The sequence below is a fragment of the Choloepus didactylus genome, chromosome 10 (assembly GCF_015220235.1).
Source record: "Choloepus didactylus isolate mChoDid1 chromosome 10, mChoDid1.pri, whole genome shotgun sequence".
Lineage (NCBI taxonomy): Eukaryota > Metazoa > Chordata > Mammalia > Pilosa > Megalonychidae > Choloepus > Choloepus didactylus.
The window spans coordinates 48,357,656-48,373,003 of record NC_051316.1 but is presented as its reverse complement, the minus strand read 5'-3'; the positions used below and the strand labels follow the sequence as shown (position 1 = coordinate 48,373,003).

At 39.2% G+C, this 15,348-nt stretch overlaps 1 protein-coding gene across 1 annotated transcript in view; it reads right to left on the bottom strand.

Annotated features, from left to right (window-relative positions):
• DOCK8 (dedicator of cytokinesis 8) overlaps window positions 1-15,348 on the bottom strand; it is a 216,974-nt gene that overhangs the window by 152,425 nt on the left and 49,201 nt on the right. The window contains 2 exon segments of the mRNA XM_037851154.1: window positions 3,374-3,549; window positions 14,139-14,241. Of these exon segments, the coding sequence (XP_037707082.1) occupies window positions 3,374-3,549; window positions 14,139-14,241 (279 nt within the window).

The following is a 15,348-nucleotide window of genomic DNA, read 5'->3' as shown; positions in this document are numbered from 1 at the left end:
AACATGATTTCATACCCATATCACATGAGAATGTGTTCTTGCCCATTCATTTCAAGTGTTGAAGTATTCCTGAGTCAATAAAAAAAGTACTTTGATGAGACAAACATGTCATCATTTTATGTTGTGCAGGTTTTTTTTTTAATTATAGGGAATCATGTTAAACTATACCTATCCCTGAAGGCATTCTGACAAAAGACAGGTAGAACTAGCTTTAATCAAATACAAAACAAGAAAAGTAAGAATAAATACATATTTCTCACAGGGGTAGTTTGGAAATATTTTTTGCTCACATGTACCCTTGTTAGGCATGCGTGATCTCCTTTGGAGAGCCCTGAAGAAGTACAGTTGTCTTATGCTTTCAGGAGTTGGTAGGTGCGGGCTTTGGTTGGTGACTATTAACTAGGATGGTTAAGGTCATATCTGCTTAGGACACTTGTTGTAAGACACACTCTTTAAGTGCTTCAGAGTCTTGAAATTAGAAATAACTAACTTCCCCCAGTAGCAAAACTTTTTGCTGTTACTTGCAATTATCGGTACTTGCGATAACTAGGTCTAAATGCTCAAGTCTTGTTTTTCTCGTTTATAAAATGGGGATAAGAACAGTACCCACCAGTGAGGTTGATGTCAGTATTAGGTGAAATACCGTAGAGGTTAAGCATGTGCCTCTGAGCCCTGAGCTCAAATCCCCACTCCATCACTTGGTAGCTATGTGACCTTGGGTGAGTCACTCAACCACTCTGTCCTCAGTTTCCTCATTTTAAAGAGGTGATATTATCAGTATAAGGCCCACTTTATAGAGCTGAGATGAAGATGAAATAGATGAGTGTGTGGAGTGCCTCGAAGGATGCCTGGCACATAATAAAAACTATCAGTGGTAGTTCACACCAATGTGCCATTTATTATGCACCAGGTACTGGTCTAATCACTCTATGTATATTGATTGAGCTAATTCTCATTCAGCTCTATAGAGAAGGCACTGTTATACTTCTCATTTAGCAGAGGAATGAGATGATAAGGGACTTGCCCAAGATCATTCAGCTCATAAGTGATAGAGCAGGGATTTGAACCTGAGAAGTTCACTTGTAGGGCCCATGCTTCTGACCACAACACCATCGCAGTTCAATGCAACATACTGGGCCAGCCCTTGGCAGGTGAACTCACTGCCCTCCCCCTCTACGTGGGACATGACTCCCAGGGGTGTTAAATCTCCCTGGCAATGTGGGACATGACTCCCAAGGATGAGCCTGGACTTGGCATTGCGGAATTGAGAAAATCTTCTTGACCAAAAGGGGGAAGAGAAATAAAACAAAATAAAGTTTCAGCGGCTGAGAGATTTCAAATTGAGTCGAGAGGTCATTCTGGAGGGTATTCCTATGTGCTATATAGATATCCCTTTTCAGTTTTTAGTTTTAGTGTATTGGAATAGCTAGAAGGAAATGCCTGAAATTGTCAAACCCAGTAGCCTTGATTCTTGAAGATGATTGCATAACTATGTAGCTTACAAGGGGTGACAGTGTGATTGTGAAAACTGTGTGGCTCACACTCCCGTTATCCAGAGCATGGACAGATGAGTAGAAAATGGAGGACAAAAACTAAATGAAAAATATGGGTGGCATGGGTGTGTGTTTGTGTGTGTGTGTGTGTGGAATGCTTTGGGTGTTCTTTTTTACTTTCATTTTTATTCTTTTTGGAGTAAGGAAAATATTAAAAAATTGATTGGGGTGATGAATGCACAACTATATAATGATACTGAGAACATCTGATTGTACACTCTGGATGAGTATATGGTATGTGAATATATCTCAATAAAACTGAATTTAAAATACTATGGATGCATTGGGTTAAATAAAATGTATTATTAAATATTAAAAAAAAAAAAAAACATTCTGGGCCAGGCATAGGTGCCTAACATGAGTCAGCTGTTGTTTACTAGCATGATTATGATGTTACCTTCCCATGCTTTAATTGTACAGAGACTTTTGGCAACAATTGAAACAGTAGAGGTTGTTTTAAAGTCATCAGAAAGATAATGTGTTAGCTATAAATTCTGGTGACAAGATAATATAATACATCAAAAACTGACTCTAAAGGAAAAATTGCCTCCTCTCTCAAATTTCAAAAAAATAGCCTCCTGCATCTAAATTTGTTTCAAATATTTTAAATTGATTTTTTCCAGATTCTGATCTCATTTGAAGACAATTAACCATAAACGTTTACATAAAGAAATAAAAATTAAGGGATTTTCTCTACCATAGGTGAAAATAAGACACATTACCTATATTAGAGTCACACTTGAATAAATAAATCAACAACAGAGAAAAATGTTTCCCAAGGATCACAACGTTTCTGTTTTCTGGGAAGTGAGTATTTTCACAATGTTAGAGCTGAGCACATGGTCAGCTCTCCTACCTGAATGAGAACTGTCTGAACAAGAGAGCAAAAAGTCATGATAATACCATACCATTCTCATCCAACCTCCTTAAACTGTGAAAAAATAAAATCCAAGATAGAACAAGAACATTTCAGAGTAATAAGGGTAAAGGTAGTCTTTCATGATCTTCTTTCCAGGACCTTTTGGGGAAGATGAGGATGAAAATGCCCAAGAGGATGTGCATCTTAATTTTGTTTTTAATGTAAGGACACATGAAAGTTCATCCTAAACCTCCAAAGAAACAGTCATTTTTATATTTTATGAAGCAACAAGGAGTCTCATCTAGATATAATTCCATTGTTTGATACCAATAGCTAGTGCCCACACTCATGAAAACATAGACTGACCCCACTGTAGAAACTCAAACCTAGAACAGCTATTTCCATATCCGTGCTACAGTGCTTTCCCCATTGCTTTAACATCCGACAAAACTTTCTCCAAGGACAGGGACTTAGTATCCCAGTGCCCAGCACATAGTTGATGCTTCATAAATATTTACTGGATTTATCTTTACAACTTGATCTATTTTCTATGTGGAAGTAATTAAAATGCTTCTGAATGAAGTCATTTCACTGATTATTATAAAGAGTCTTGACACCACCACAAATGGAGAAACTGAGGCTTGTGGAGTGACTTGCCCGAGGTCACCAAGCGGGTGATGCATCCAGGCAGTTTGGCTCTGGAGTCTGCTATCTAAACCACTCCTAAGGCTTCCATTCTGCACACTGTACCCCTTTAAACGGCTTAGTCCCCACATGGCTCTTCAAGCCAATTAGAGAAACTATCCACATCTAGGTGACAGCACCATAGGGGCATCCCGCCCTCTTCTTGGATCTAAGTGATTTTGTTTATTTTTAAAAGAGACCAGAATAGGGCCTCTCCCCCATTACGGTAGCAGTCGTGTCAGCCAGAATCCCGTCTATATTTTAGGAAAAGGATTACCCTTCCTCCGGCAGAGAAGGCTGCAGAGTCCTGCATTCCTTTGGCGTGAACACCACGTCCAAGTCGTCCTCCGTGAAGTCTCCCAGCTCCTGGGCGAGCTCCACATCCAGGCTGTTCAGGTGTGTCATCAGAAGTCCTTCAAAGTCCACGGGCTCCACGGGGTCATAAAACTGAGGCTGGAAAGGGAGAGAAAAGAAAAAGGCGGTTCCCACACGGACGGTTTTAAGGGAAAACACTAAGGCAACAGTCAGTGGTCGCTGTCCCCTCCCTGTCGACTCGGAGAATGCTTCGCTCCTGATGTAAAACTAAGTGACTCTGTGAAGGAGCTGTCAAACACAGAAGCTGTGGTATGGAAATGGAAAAAAGGCAGCAAAGGAAAGTCAAGTCATAACACGATGGGTAATTAAAATCGCACCCCAAGGCAGAATTTTTCTCTACTTAATTGCATCTTGATGAGGAATCCCGAGGAGATCCAAAATGAGATCACAAGGCATATAGAATTTTTATAATTTTTCCTGCAAAACCTCTCTGAGGCCATGTTTACCCAAGTACAATGACTAGCGAAAGGTGGCAATTTTCCAGAAATTCAAACTCGACACTCCTGTTTCTGAGTAGGCAGTATTTCCTTTGGCCCAAGTTATCCTATACGTTAGTTCTCTATGTAATCATAGCTGACACTGAACCAGAAGCGGTGGCTGAAACACTCCTGAGGCAGTGATTTCCAAATGCCACTTGGCTGACTGATGATGGTTTGGGAGAAATTTTCATTGGACTGCAGCTAAATGAGCAAACTGAGAGCAATCTGCTAAGTTTTCTTATGGCTAAATTTACATACTTTAAAAGATTGTTCTTGCTTCACAATTATACCCGTCCACTATGAGAGAGGAAGGGGTTACAAGAAATGATAGAAGTAGATGGAATTTTTAAAATAATTTTCTTTAGTTGATAAAAAGTTGGCAACCCTTCGTTAAGCCCCAATTAAGCAAAATAAACGAGAAGTCCAAAGACTTAGGAACCACTGCCTTAAAAGAGTAAAAGAATCACTTAAATCAAGTGTAGATTTGTCTAATAATAACAACAATAATAATAATGACAGCTCTATGAAGTGCTCATTCATGGCAGGTTATTTAAATACATCAGCCTGAGGGGGCAGATCCCACAATGGACCAACAAAACAAACATGCAAGATTCTTAACTCATACTGCCTAATGTGAAACAAGGACCCATCAGAAAGAAGTGCTAACAAAACCGGTTTTTCATCACCTTGAAACCATACACCCAGAATAGGTGTAAGGGCTCCATGTTGGAGAGAAGGAACACAGTGCTGTTGAAGAGGCAAAAGAAAATAAGATTAGAGAATGCAAATGTGGCTTGCTCCATGCCCTCCCCACCCTTACTATCGCCCAGTGGTGGTGGAGACATGAGCCACTAATTTGGAGAGTGGGGATGAAACTGAGAATTGGGCAAAGATACATCCTACTTCCTGTCTGGGATTCTTGAAGGTGGCAGGCTCACCAAACGCCCGATGCCAGTGGCGAAAGAGGGGGCAGAAGAGAAGGCGACAGGACATACTGAAGTAGGACAGAGCAAAGACCCGCCCCCTGCTCCCCAGGGACGGTTCCCACAGAACGTGAAAAGTGGACAAGGAAGCTTCCCTTGGCTCTAATTGGGACACCAGCAGCGGCTAAAGGAGCTATAGGCGACCCATGAGGGAGCTAGAATGGAGACTGAGTTTGCAAAAAGATACTACTGAACTCCGCCGGATGGAATGACAGGTGTCATCTATGCACAGAACAAATAAATCCACAGCAGACGCCTACATCAGACCAACCCCAATGGAGAAGGTAGACACCCAATGGCTGCCACCACCTGGCACACAGCATTCAGAGTCAGGGATTAAAAAGACTTCAGTTTGAAATAAAGAAAACTGCATTTCTTGCATACCCAAGCGTATTACTGTAACACTAATATCCATTGAACAAATAATTAACGAACACATGATGTGCCAAGAAACTGAGCTAGATACACATTAACTCATTAAATCCTCACTAGAACTCTATGTGGTATGCGCTATACTTATACCCATTTTACAGATGAAGAAGTTGAAGGTTAGAGATGTAAGTAATTTGCCCATAGTCACACAGCTAGGAAATAGCCCATCTGGAATTCAAACCCAGGCAGGCTCACATTTGCAATCACTACAACTTTAATCGTGTTCTCTAGAGTACTTTTAGAGAATCTGTATTTCCTGAAACAGTTAAAACACAAGGCAAGAGTAAAATGTGTTTGGAAGTGAGTCAAAAAATATATTTAACACAACCCATGAGTTCCACTCTGAGCCTCTCACAAGGTTGGCTGCTCAGAGTAATAATATTTACATTCACTAGGAAGAATATCAATTACTCAAGCAGTGGCACTGGGAATACACACATTACAATTATATGAAACAAAATTTGAAGCAATGTGACATTAGCACTACTAACTAGTAAGTAGCAGCTTCCGTGGAGAACTAGGATGTATGAAATCATCAGAGAGAAAAAAAAATTCAGTTCCAGAAAAAATATAATTCTTGTTATGTCCCTGAAATTCAAAGCCACAAATGATAAAAAAACCCAGCTGATATTGACACCTGTTGCCTAACAGACAGCTGTCTCCAACATCTAGGGAGAGAAGGATGGCTGACTTCCTCTTTCAGCAATTATCAGCTGAGCATCTACTGAATGTTGTTAAGTCAGGCATGAGAGATGCAGAAAACAGGTAGCTGAGCTCACAGAGCTTGCACCATTGTCAACCATGAGATGGTGAAGTTTGCCAATTCTCACACATAAATAATGCCAACTTTGGGTGGGGAGTATGATAAAAAGCATAGTATCATCACTGAGTATAAATTGTGTGGCAGTGTGCCAAGTGCAATATATACAATTGAACATAAGGTCATAAATTCTTGAGGTCTGAATATATTCCAGGACTGAATAGACTATAAACACAAACAATGATAGAATTATAGAGTATGGTTCTAGCACTGCACACAAGTAGGCATTTAATAATTTGTCTCCCCAACCCCTTCAATACTGAAAATAACAAAAGAGGAAACTGTTCATTCCAAATTAACGAAATGTCTTGTCACTGGCAAGTGGGTGCTGTGGAAGAGGCAAAAGGAAAAAAGATTAGAGAATGTACTGTTAAGTAGGCCTCCAGGCAGCTGTTCCTCTTGGCGAAATCAAATAATCAACAGGAACCAAAACAGATTTCTATTCTCTAAAACTATCTGGAGTTTTAATCTCAAGAGCAGGGTTGACTCTGAGGCAATCAAAGCATACATAAGCACACACACACACAAACACACAAATGTATTTAGCAAAGGGAGAAAACAAATATTGAAGAAAATCACATGGGCATTGCCTTTCGTTGGGGAATGAAGTTTGGGTTTAGGGTGGGGTGGGAGGAAGTTCAAAGGTCAGTCTCTATGGCAGGACCTGGGGCCATGGAAGCCTAAAAACAAAACATGTAAATAAACTATTTTGTTTTCTGTTGAGCTATATTTGGCCTCCTATTCAGTAGAAATCCAAGGATGAGTTTAAAAGTTATGATCCAAAATAATTTCAAGTAGGTCACCTTTATATCACAAATGATCACATTTATTTATTAAGATAATATAAGGACAATAAAATTCCAGCTAATCAAAATAAAAAAACAAAAAATCCCTTTTCTACATGGATGAAAATACTTAAGCCTATAAATTATCCTAAACCAGTTTTTACCTCGTATGATGGCTTTGTGAAGTGTCATCTCAGCTAGGCTGAACTATATTCCTCAAATTCCCTTTCCAGTATGTTTCCACATAGGGAGAGCTACGAAAGTTTTCTGTTGCAGGAGTTGGAGGACAAAAGGGCAACAGTCATTTGCAGCACACGCATAGCCTCTTCCATTTATTCAACCAAACACTAATTTAGGTGCTGCTGTAAAAGGATTTTGCCAATGTAATTAAAATCCCTAATCAACTGATTTTAACTTCATCACAAGGGAGAGTATCCTGGGTAGGCCTGACTTAGTCAGTTGGAAGCCTTTTAAAAGAGGGCATAGGCCCTCTCTGAGTTCAAAGACTTCAAGCTTTAGCTCATGCCCCTGTGGTGTCAGCCTGCTCATGATCTTTTTTTGCTGCCTGCCTGCCCTATGGACATCAGGCTTGCTTAGCCAGCTCCCCTGAGTGTATAAGCCAATTGCTTGTAATAAATTCCTTCATGTATATGCATACATATCTATTACTGGTTTTGCTTCTCTGGCTGAACCCTAACTGATATACCTACTTTCATTCATTCAACAAATACTCATTGAGAACCTACAGTGGTCAAGTACTAGCCTGAGAAGACATAGCTGTTGCCCTCAAACAGTTTTCAACACTTCTCTAGTGGAGGTGTATGCAGTCTTTATTTTTGGCTCATCCATGGAAGACTAGAAATACACAAAAATATTAAAAATACACTAACAGATTAAATTATCTATGGTCAAACATTCAATTTTTAAATTAAGCAAAGTTCAGACATTCCTTCTCTAACATACATCAAAGCCTAGTTCTCCTGATACAGGGTGGGATTCTATCTGTTTCTAAAGTGTACATTCCTACAAGACCAGAACCGTATCTGTTTAAAATTAACCTACATAACTCCTAGTACAGTGTAGTATACAGATAGCATATTGATAGATTCACATGAAAAATCTGGACATTTCCCTAATAAAGATAATGAACAAACAGAGGGGTTAAGTGATCTGATCTAGATCATACAGATAATTGCAAAGGATCTGGGAAAAGCTCATGCCCCTCCAGGTGGGCTTGGGGAAGAGTATGATGTCCCTGGAGCAGTGGCGTTACATTCTATGTGTGTTTATCCAATACAAGGGAGTCCTCACATCCACTTGTCTTTTCATGACTGACAAGGCTTGTCAGAGTCACCAAAGACCTCTGTGTCACCAAATTCAATGATTGTTGCTCAGTCCTTGTTTATCTAAGCATTTGACTCCTTGAGACACTTGTTGAAATGCCTTCACACGGCAGGTGACCGATCATCCCAGTGTGTCCCAGTGTTGAGGTTTTAGCATTGAAAATGCCACGTACCATGAAACTTCTTAGCTTTGAGCAAATCAGGATGGTTAACTTCTTGGTCTTTGGAACACCACTTGTTCTATTTTCCTCCTACTATGCAGTGCCCTAAGATCCTCTTCTCAATCTACATCCACTCCCAGATAATTTCATACAATTTGACAGCTTTAAAGTACCATCTTTTTTCTTTTTTAAATTACAAATTTATTTCTGCAGCCTCACCTGTAGCCCTGAGATCCAGGTTCACTTTTCCAATTATACCTCAACATCACCAGTTGAAGACCTAATAGGCCTCTGAATCCTAATGAATTCAAAGCCAATCTGCTCTTCCATTACCTCCTAAATCTCCACATCTCAGCAAATGGCAATTCCATTCCATGCCTGTCCAAGCCCAAAATTTTGGAGTCAATGTCAATTCTTCTCTTTTTCTTACATTCCACATGTAACCCATCAGCAAATCCCATGTATCCTATTTACTTCTAAAATATATCCAGAATCCAACTACTTCTCATCTTCTCCACTACACCACCCTATTCCAAAGCCACGGCATCACTTTCCTGGGTTATTGTGATATCCTCCCAACTGCCCTCCCCACCCCAGTATATTCTCAACATAAAAGTGATACACATATACAGAGTGATCCATATAAAAAAGTCCTATAAACAATCCTTATAAAAAGTCAGATCATGTTAGGCTTGTGCACAAGGCTTCCAGTAGCTTCCCGTCTTAATCAGAGTAAGAGCCTAAATTCTTCTATGATCTCTGAGGCTGAAGACCCTGCCCTGCTTTCTCTATATCTCGTCTACAGCTCAGTCTGCTCAGGTCACCCTCTGCTTCCTCGCTGTCTCTGGAGCATGCTGCACACAGCCTTGCCTTGGAGACCTTGCACTTGCTGTTCTTTCTGGCTGGAATGTACTTCCTCTGGATACCTGTCAAGTTCATTCAGAATTCTGCCCAAGTGTCCCCTTTCCAAAGGGAGGCCTTCACGGACCAACTAATCTAAAACAGCACCTCCTCCATGTCACTCTAGCCCCTTTCCTTGTCTTATTCTTCATAGCCCTTACCACTTCCTAACACAGTCTACATTTACTTATTTGTCTGTGTCTGAATCCCCTTCTAGAATGGAAGCTACATGAGGGCACGCCTTGTGTTGTATTCACCTCTGTATCTCTGGCAAAAAGAGCAGTTCCTGGCACAGAGCAAATCTTGATAAATATTTTTTGAATGAATGAATGCTTAGGACAATCCTCTCGGCTCTTTACTATCTTTAAGTAAACTGACCTGAAGCCAGTAAGAGTCTTGGGGCTTCAGTGATTTCAAAGTACTTTGTGGCCTAGATTAAACAACTCTTTCCTGCCTCCAACGGCAATCTTCAGTAGCTGCCGCTGAGTGGAAGATGCTGACATGCCATTATGGGCATCAATCTATTTTTACCAAAGGCCTGCTTTCCAATGAGAAAATGAAACTCCTGCTCTGCATGCAGGCTGCACTCTTTCATTTTATCTTCAGCTGTAAATTTACATGAAAACTATACTGAAATTTTCAATTTCCTTAATGACCCCTCAAGTGAAATCCAACTTAGCCCAACTCCTTGAAAGATGAAGCAGAAAAGAACAATAGAATCAGAAGAATAAAAGAGGACCATATTTACCATGTGGTTCATCATTTAAATCATCCTTATCTGTAAAGAAAAAAAAGATTTCTTTATTGAACGGAAACCTAAACACGTAACATAAACAAATGAATGCCTTTTAAGGTACAAGACTCTTTTTTAAAAATAAATTTCACATATACACACATGTCAGGTAATCATGATTTTTGTTATATATCCAGGATGTGGCTTTTTTTTTTTTTTTTTTTCCAGCCAGAGCCGTTATGGCCCAGCTGATTCATTCTACTCCACTTCAAAACTTTTCTATCCTCATTTTTAAAAATAGGATTTTTCCCTTTACAAAAATGTAGGTTAAAGTTATTAAGCATTTACACAATATCTCAAATCCTCCTTAGTATCTTATAGATTCCAGCCCCTTCCCACTTTCATTAATACGAAATAGTTTTAGTGATATGCAGTTCCATTTTAAACAAGACACTAAATTTAAAGTTGTTTGCATACATAGGAAGCTGGTATCAAAGGGTCTCTGGCCAGCCTGTGCACATGGCTGAGGCAATGGAGAATGTCAAGGCCAATGAGTACTTCAACACACAGGATATTTACTACCCAGAGCCTCTCTTGAATGTGGGTCACAAAGGACCCCGGTAGGAGTGTCACACAGACCCAGAGCAAGTCTATTATCATGTCTAGAAAATCAACTCTAGGTGGTGGTTCTTCTTCACATACAAAAATGTCAGATTAAAACCTTTTAATCTACTTAAAATATATACATATACATAGTCATCACATTCACATTTTACAGTTAGAGCTAAAAAAATCCTAAAATCCTGACAAAACCAAAAAACAACATCAAACACCACCCTTCCTCTCATTTGATTTACCAGATTTATGACAGGTACTGCTACATTTATATGAAGATATGCACAGTGTTAGCAAGTGGCCCTTGCTTACCACACATTCTGAAATCGAGAGCATCCAGGACAGCAAAAGAAGCTTCAGCTTTCTTTATGCTCTTTGCCCTATTTGGAAAGCCTCTGCCCATGTAGATTCTTTAAATGATCTTCAACCCTAGCAGCCTGTTACAATTCCCTGGAAACTAATGCCTGGGTCACACCCCATGGATTCTGATTTAACTTATCTAGGGTGGGTCTGACCAGAGGTCTGTTTCTAAAAGTCACTGTGTGGGGCTGAAGTGCAGCCAGGGCTGAGAAGCCTCCCTCTAAATCTTCTTAGTCTGCCCCATGAAGCCTTTACCTCCTAGTATTCTGAACATGCACCACCCTTTAAGTCAGTGTGCATCCTCTACATTATTTATCTTCCCAAATAGATCATAAAGCCCTTCAGAGCCAAAAGCACCTCCTATACATATTCTTCTTTTATTCTCCCACAGTGTCTCAGTGTTGCCAAATACATAAGCAGCAGTATTAGCTACTATTTACACAACAACTATTATATCATTAATGGGTACTCTTATACTCATTTTGCAGATCAGGAAACTGAAGCTCATTTGTATCATGCAGGATTGTTGAAACGGTTGTTATATAAATAAAGGGAAGAAACAAAAGTCAACATGCACTTGGTCTTATTTTTCAGTTGTCCAAATAATATGATGAACAGTCTATGGTCTCTCATTTAAGAAAATTTTTCTAAAGCTGCTTCAGGTTGAGAGTCTTTAGATGATAAACTACTCCTCTGTTTTGCCAGAAATAAATTTTGCTGAAATGTTCCATTATCTTTCTATGAAAAGAAATCTTTTTATTTTTATTTTTTTTAAGGTAAAGGGTAATCACCAGGTAAGTTGATTATTTCTATTAGAGGAATCTTCATTTGGGAAGATCACTCAAGGGAAAAAAATAGTCCCTTCATTCTGATAATACAACCTGACAAGTGGTAAACATTAGAGTAATGGGATTTCCTAAGCAGACCATCTATTAAAGAAAAAAAAACAAAACAAAAAGGAATCAAATAAGAGCCTCTTGGCTCCTGCATGGCTCCTGTCCTTCAGGTAGTTAACCAGAAGGAATCAAGGCCACAGACTGTGCAGAAGCTGGAGTACAGAGTTAGAAAAAGATATTCAAGAAAGCAAAGTGGAATATTAAGGATATTCACTTGCAAATAGAATCAGGAATAAATTATGACAGGTAGGAACACATGACTCTTGTATAGTTGAACATTTTTGCTACCTCTATAACTTCTGATAGAAAATGGGTAGTTAAGCCACATGTTAAGTTGACTATGTAGATAAAGAAATAATTCATCAAAATTCACTTTCATCAAAACCTCCTGATGAAGCAGCTTAACTACCAAAAGAACACCTGTAAATACTGAGCAAATTTTTGTTTGTAACTTTAAATGAAAAGGGATTTCTGAAAAAATTTAAGGCTGCAGCATAAAATAAAAGAGTGGCATGTAACAGAGGGGTTAAAGCCTCTTAGCTAAACTTCCTTAAAGCCTCTTTAAAGTGATGTCCACACTATTTCCCAAGACAACTACTGCAGACAACTGCGGTCTTAATTTGCAAAAAAGCAAAGAACCAAGGAGCAATCCCTTTTGTTTAAAATATAAAAGTGTATCCCGTCACTTTTTAACTGTATTTTGCATATTTTGGAATAAAACCTGAGTCAGAAACTGTTTTAAAATAATAATTTTGATTTTTAATGAAAGGTATATTAACACCAAATTAAACCCCAAAGCATATCTAATTTGACTTGTTGGAAAGCTTAGCTAATAGATCTGAAAACATAGACATTATGCATAAAATGCAATTTTGAAACACATGGAAAAAGTGCAGACAAAAAAAACAGGCAGTTTAGCAAACCACCAAAGTCAAGAATAGACTTTTTTAAGAAATGCCATCAAGAGTTAACCTCTTTCAGTAAAAGGTGCTATACATTTTTCAGTACCATCCATCTCATTAACGACACAACGCACGATTTATCCTACTGAAATAACCACAAATCACTCCAGAAAACATACCTTTGAAAGATACAGAGTTACACGGCGTGTAAATTGTTACAGGAGACAAAATGGCGGCTACAGGAAACAGAGTGGAAGGTTACAACATTTCTAAGAGCAGAAGTGGTTTTGAAGTAATAAGTGAGGGAAAAAAAAAAAAAGCCTAACCTTCTCTAGATAACCACGAGAGCAAGAAAGTGCCACAGTGCTGTGTGTGAGGAAGTTAGTGCAGTGTTGACTGTAGCCCTCTCACATAGGAAGTGAATACTCATTTCTGGTTTTACAAACCATCTCATTTAAGTCAGAGTCACCCCATTGACATATGTCTGGCATTTAGTCCTCAAATAATATAACACATATATGCACACTAACTAATTCAACAACTGATGTTAATATACAAATGTAGGCAATCTTCAACTTAGAAAGGGGAGTGTGTTTCAGAAATGAAGGTTTGGACATACTGTATGTTCTAATTATATGAAGTTCCAGAAAAGGCAAAATTATAATGACACAAGGGGATTGGGGCTAGGGGTTGGGAGAATACAAAAAGACACGAGGGAATTTTTAGGGTAAAGGAACCATTCCACATCTTAATTGTGGTAGAGGTTAAATGACTACTAATTGCCTAAATTCATCAAATGGTACACCTAAAATGAGTGAATGTTATTGTAGGTAAATTATGCCTCAAAAAAAAAAAACAACTAATTTTTTAAAATGAAGGTTTATAACTTGGCGTTTAGAATTTTGGAATAACTTTTTCCAATAAAAGTATGCTACCAATGGAGGTAGGGTTCCAGGCTAGCCCACCCAACCCCCCAAATATGAACCATACTTTGGGTGAAATCGAAAAAGCCTAGAAGTCCACTAAATCCAGAGACCTCAGACCTACAGCCCCCAGAGGTCTGACGTACACTCTAAGTCCTGGCTGGCGGAGGGAGAGAGGAAATGTTGATGTCAATCGTCAAGCATGGCATTAGGAGCTTGGGTTGGATAGCCTAAGATGGCAGTGGGAAGACTGAAGGAGAATCAGGAAGCAAAGGCAGAAGCTGGACACTCCTGCACTTCACCAGCCTCCAAGCAAACCTGTAACCCATACTTACTAGTTGAAGAGAGGGGAAGCCAGAGGCACTTATGCTCTGTCGATGGTACTGGCCAAGGTTTGGTGGGAGAGTAAACTGTTTTCTTATTTCCGCTGAAGAATACCTTGGATTAAAACAGAAAAATCTAAATGAACTGATTATTTTTTAAAAAATCATCACAATTAATGATGTAGTCTTTGATATCATGTTATAAAACCTATATCTTGGCTGGACTACAGGCAGAGTTGACTAAAACAGTCTCTGTGACCTGATGGTGGACACTGTAGTTTTTGTCTGATAAGACACACTCCTGCAAAGCTCACAGAGGCCTAATTGGCTGTCCAATACTGAAAGGAGAATGGCACGAAAGAAAGCAGAGTTTAGGGTCAAGAAAAAATCCAGGGCATTTGTTCAGCTCCCAGAGCCCCAGAGGAATTGTCTCTACCCGAGGACATCTAGTCAGAGACCCAGCAGAGACCTTTACATCCTGAGCTGCCGTTTTGATCCAGCCATTCTTATTTCAAGACGCTGAAGCCTCCATCAGCCGCCTGCTAATCAGAAAACACTAGAGAACTGTTATAGGGACAGTTCTGACTCTTTCCAGGCACCCTAGCTGCACGTGGAATTCCCAAGGACTATATTTCTTCATAACTGCTCCACGTGGAGCGACCTTTTGTGTCATCCACATTGACATTGCTGAGCCCACAACCTACACCCTGGTAACCTGGAACCAGGCACATGAGAGAAGGTTGTTTTCTACTGTTTGCTTGCACCTTCTTCTACGAGCCCGCCAACAAGAGATACCCCAGTTTACCAACAGGTTGACACCTGGGCACTTATTTGTCAGTCCTAAGTTTGAAACTCAGGACACATTTTCTCATTAAATCAGTTGTTGGTTCTTGGGATTCTCAGACTAGTTCATAAAAGCATAGTTAAACCACAATGAGGCTGAAGGATACAATATTAATACCACTATAGAATTTGAATAGAAACTAACTTACTAAGGATCAAGTGAGATCATATATTTGAAACATGCTGTGTATCTAACAAGGAGATATATAAGTTTTAAACACTACAATTAAAAAATTTATTGTGTAACATATACACAACACAAAAGTTCTTGTGTTAACCACTTTCATGTGTACAATTCAGTGATATTAATTACATTCACAATATTGTGTTACCATCTCCATCATCCATTACCAAAATTTTTTATTACCCTAAACAGAAA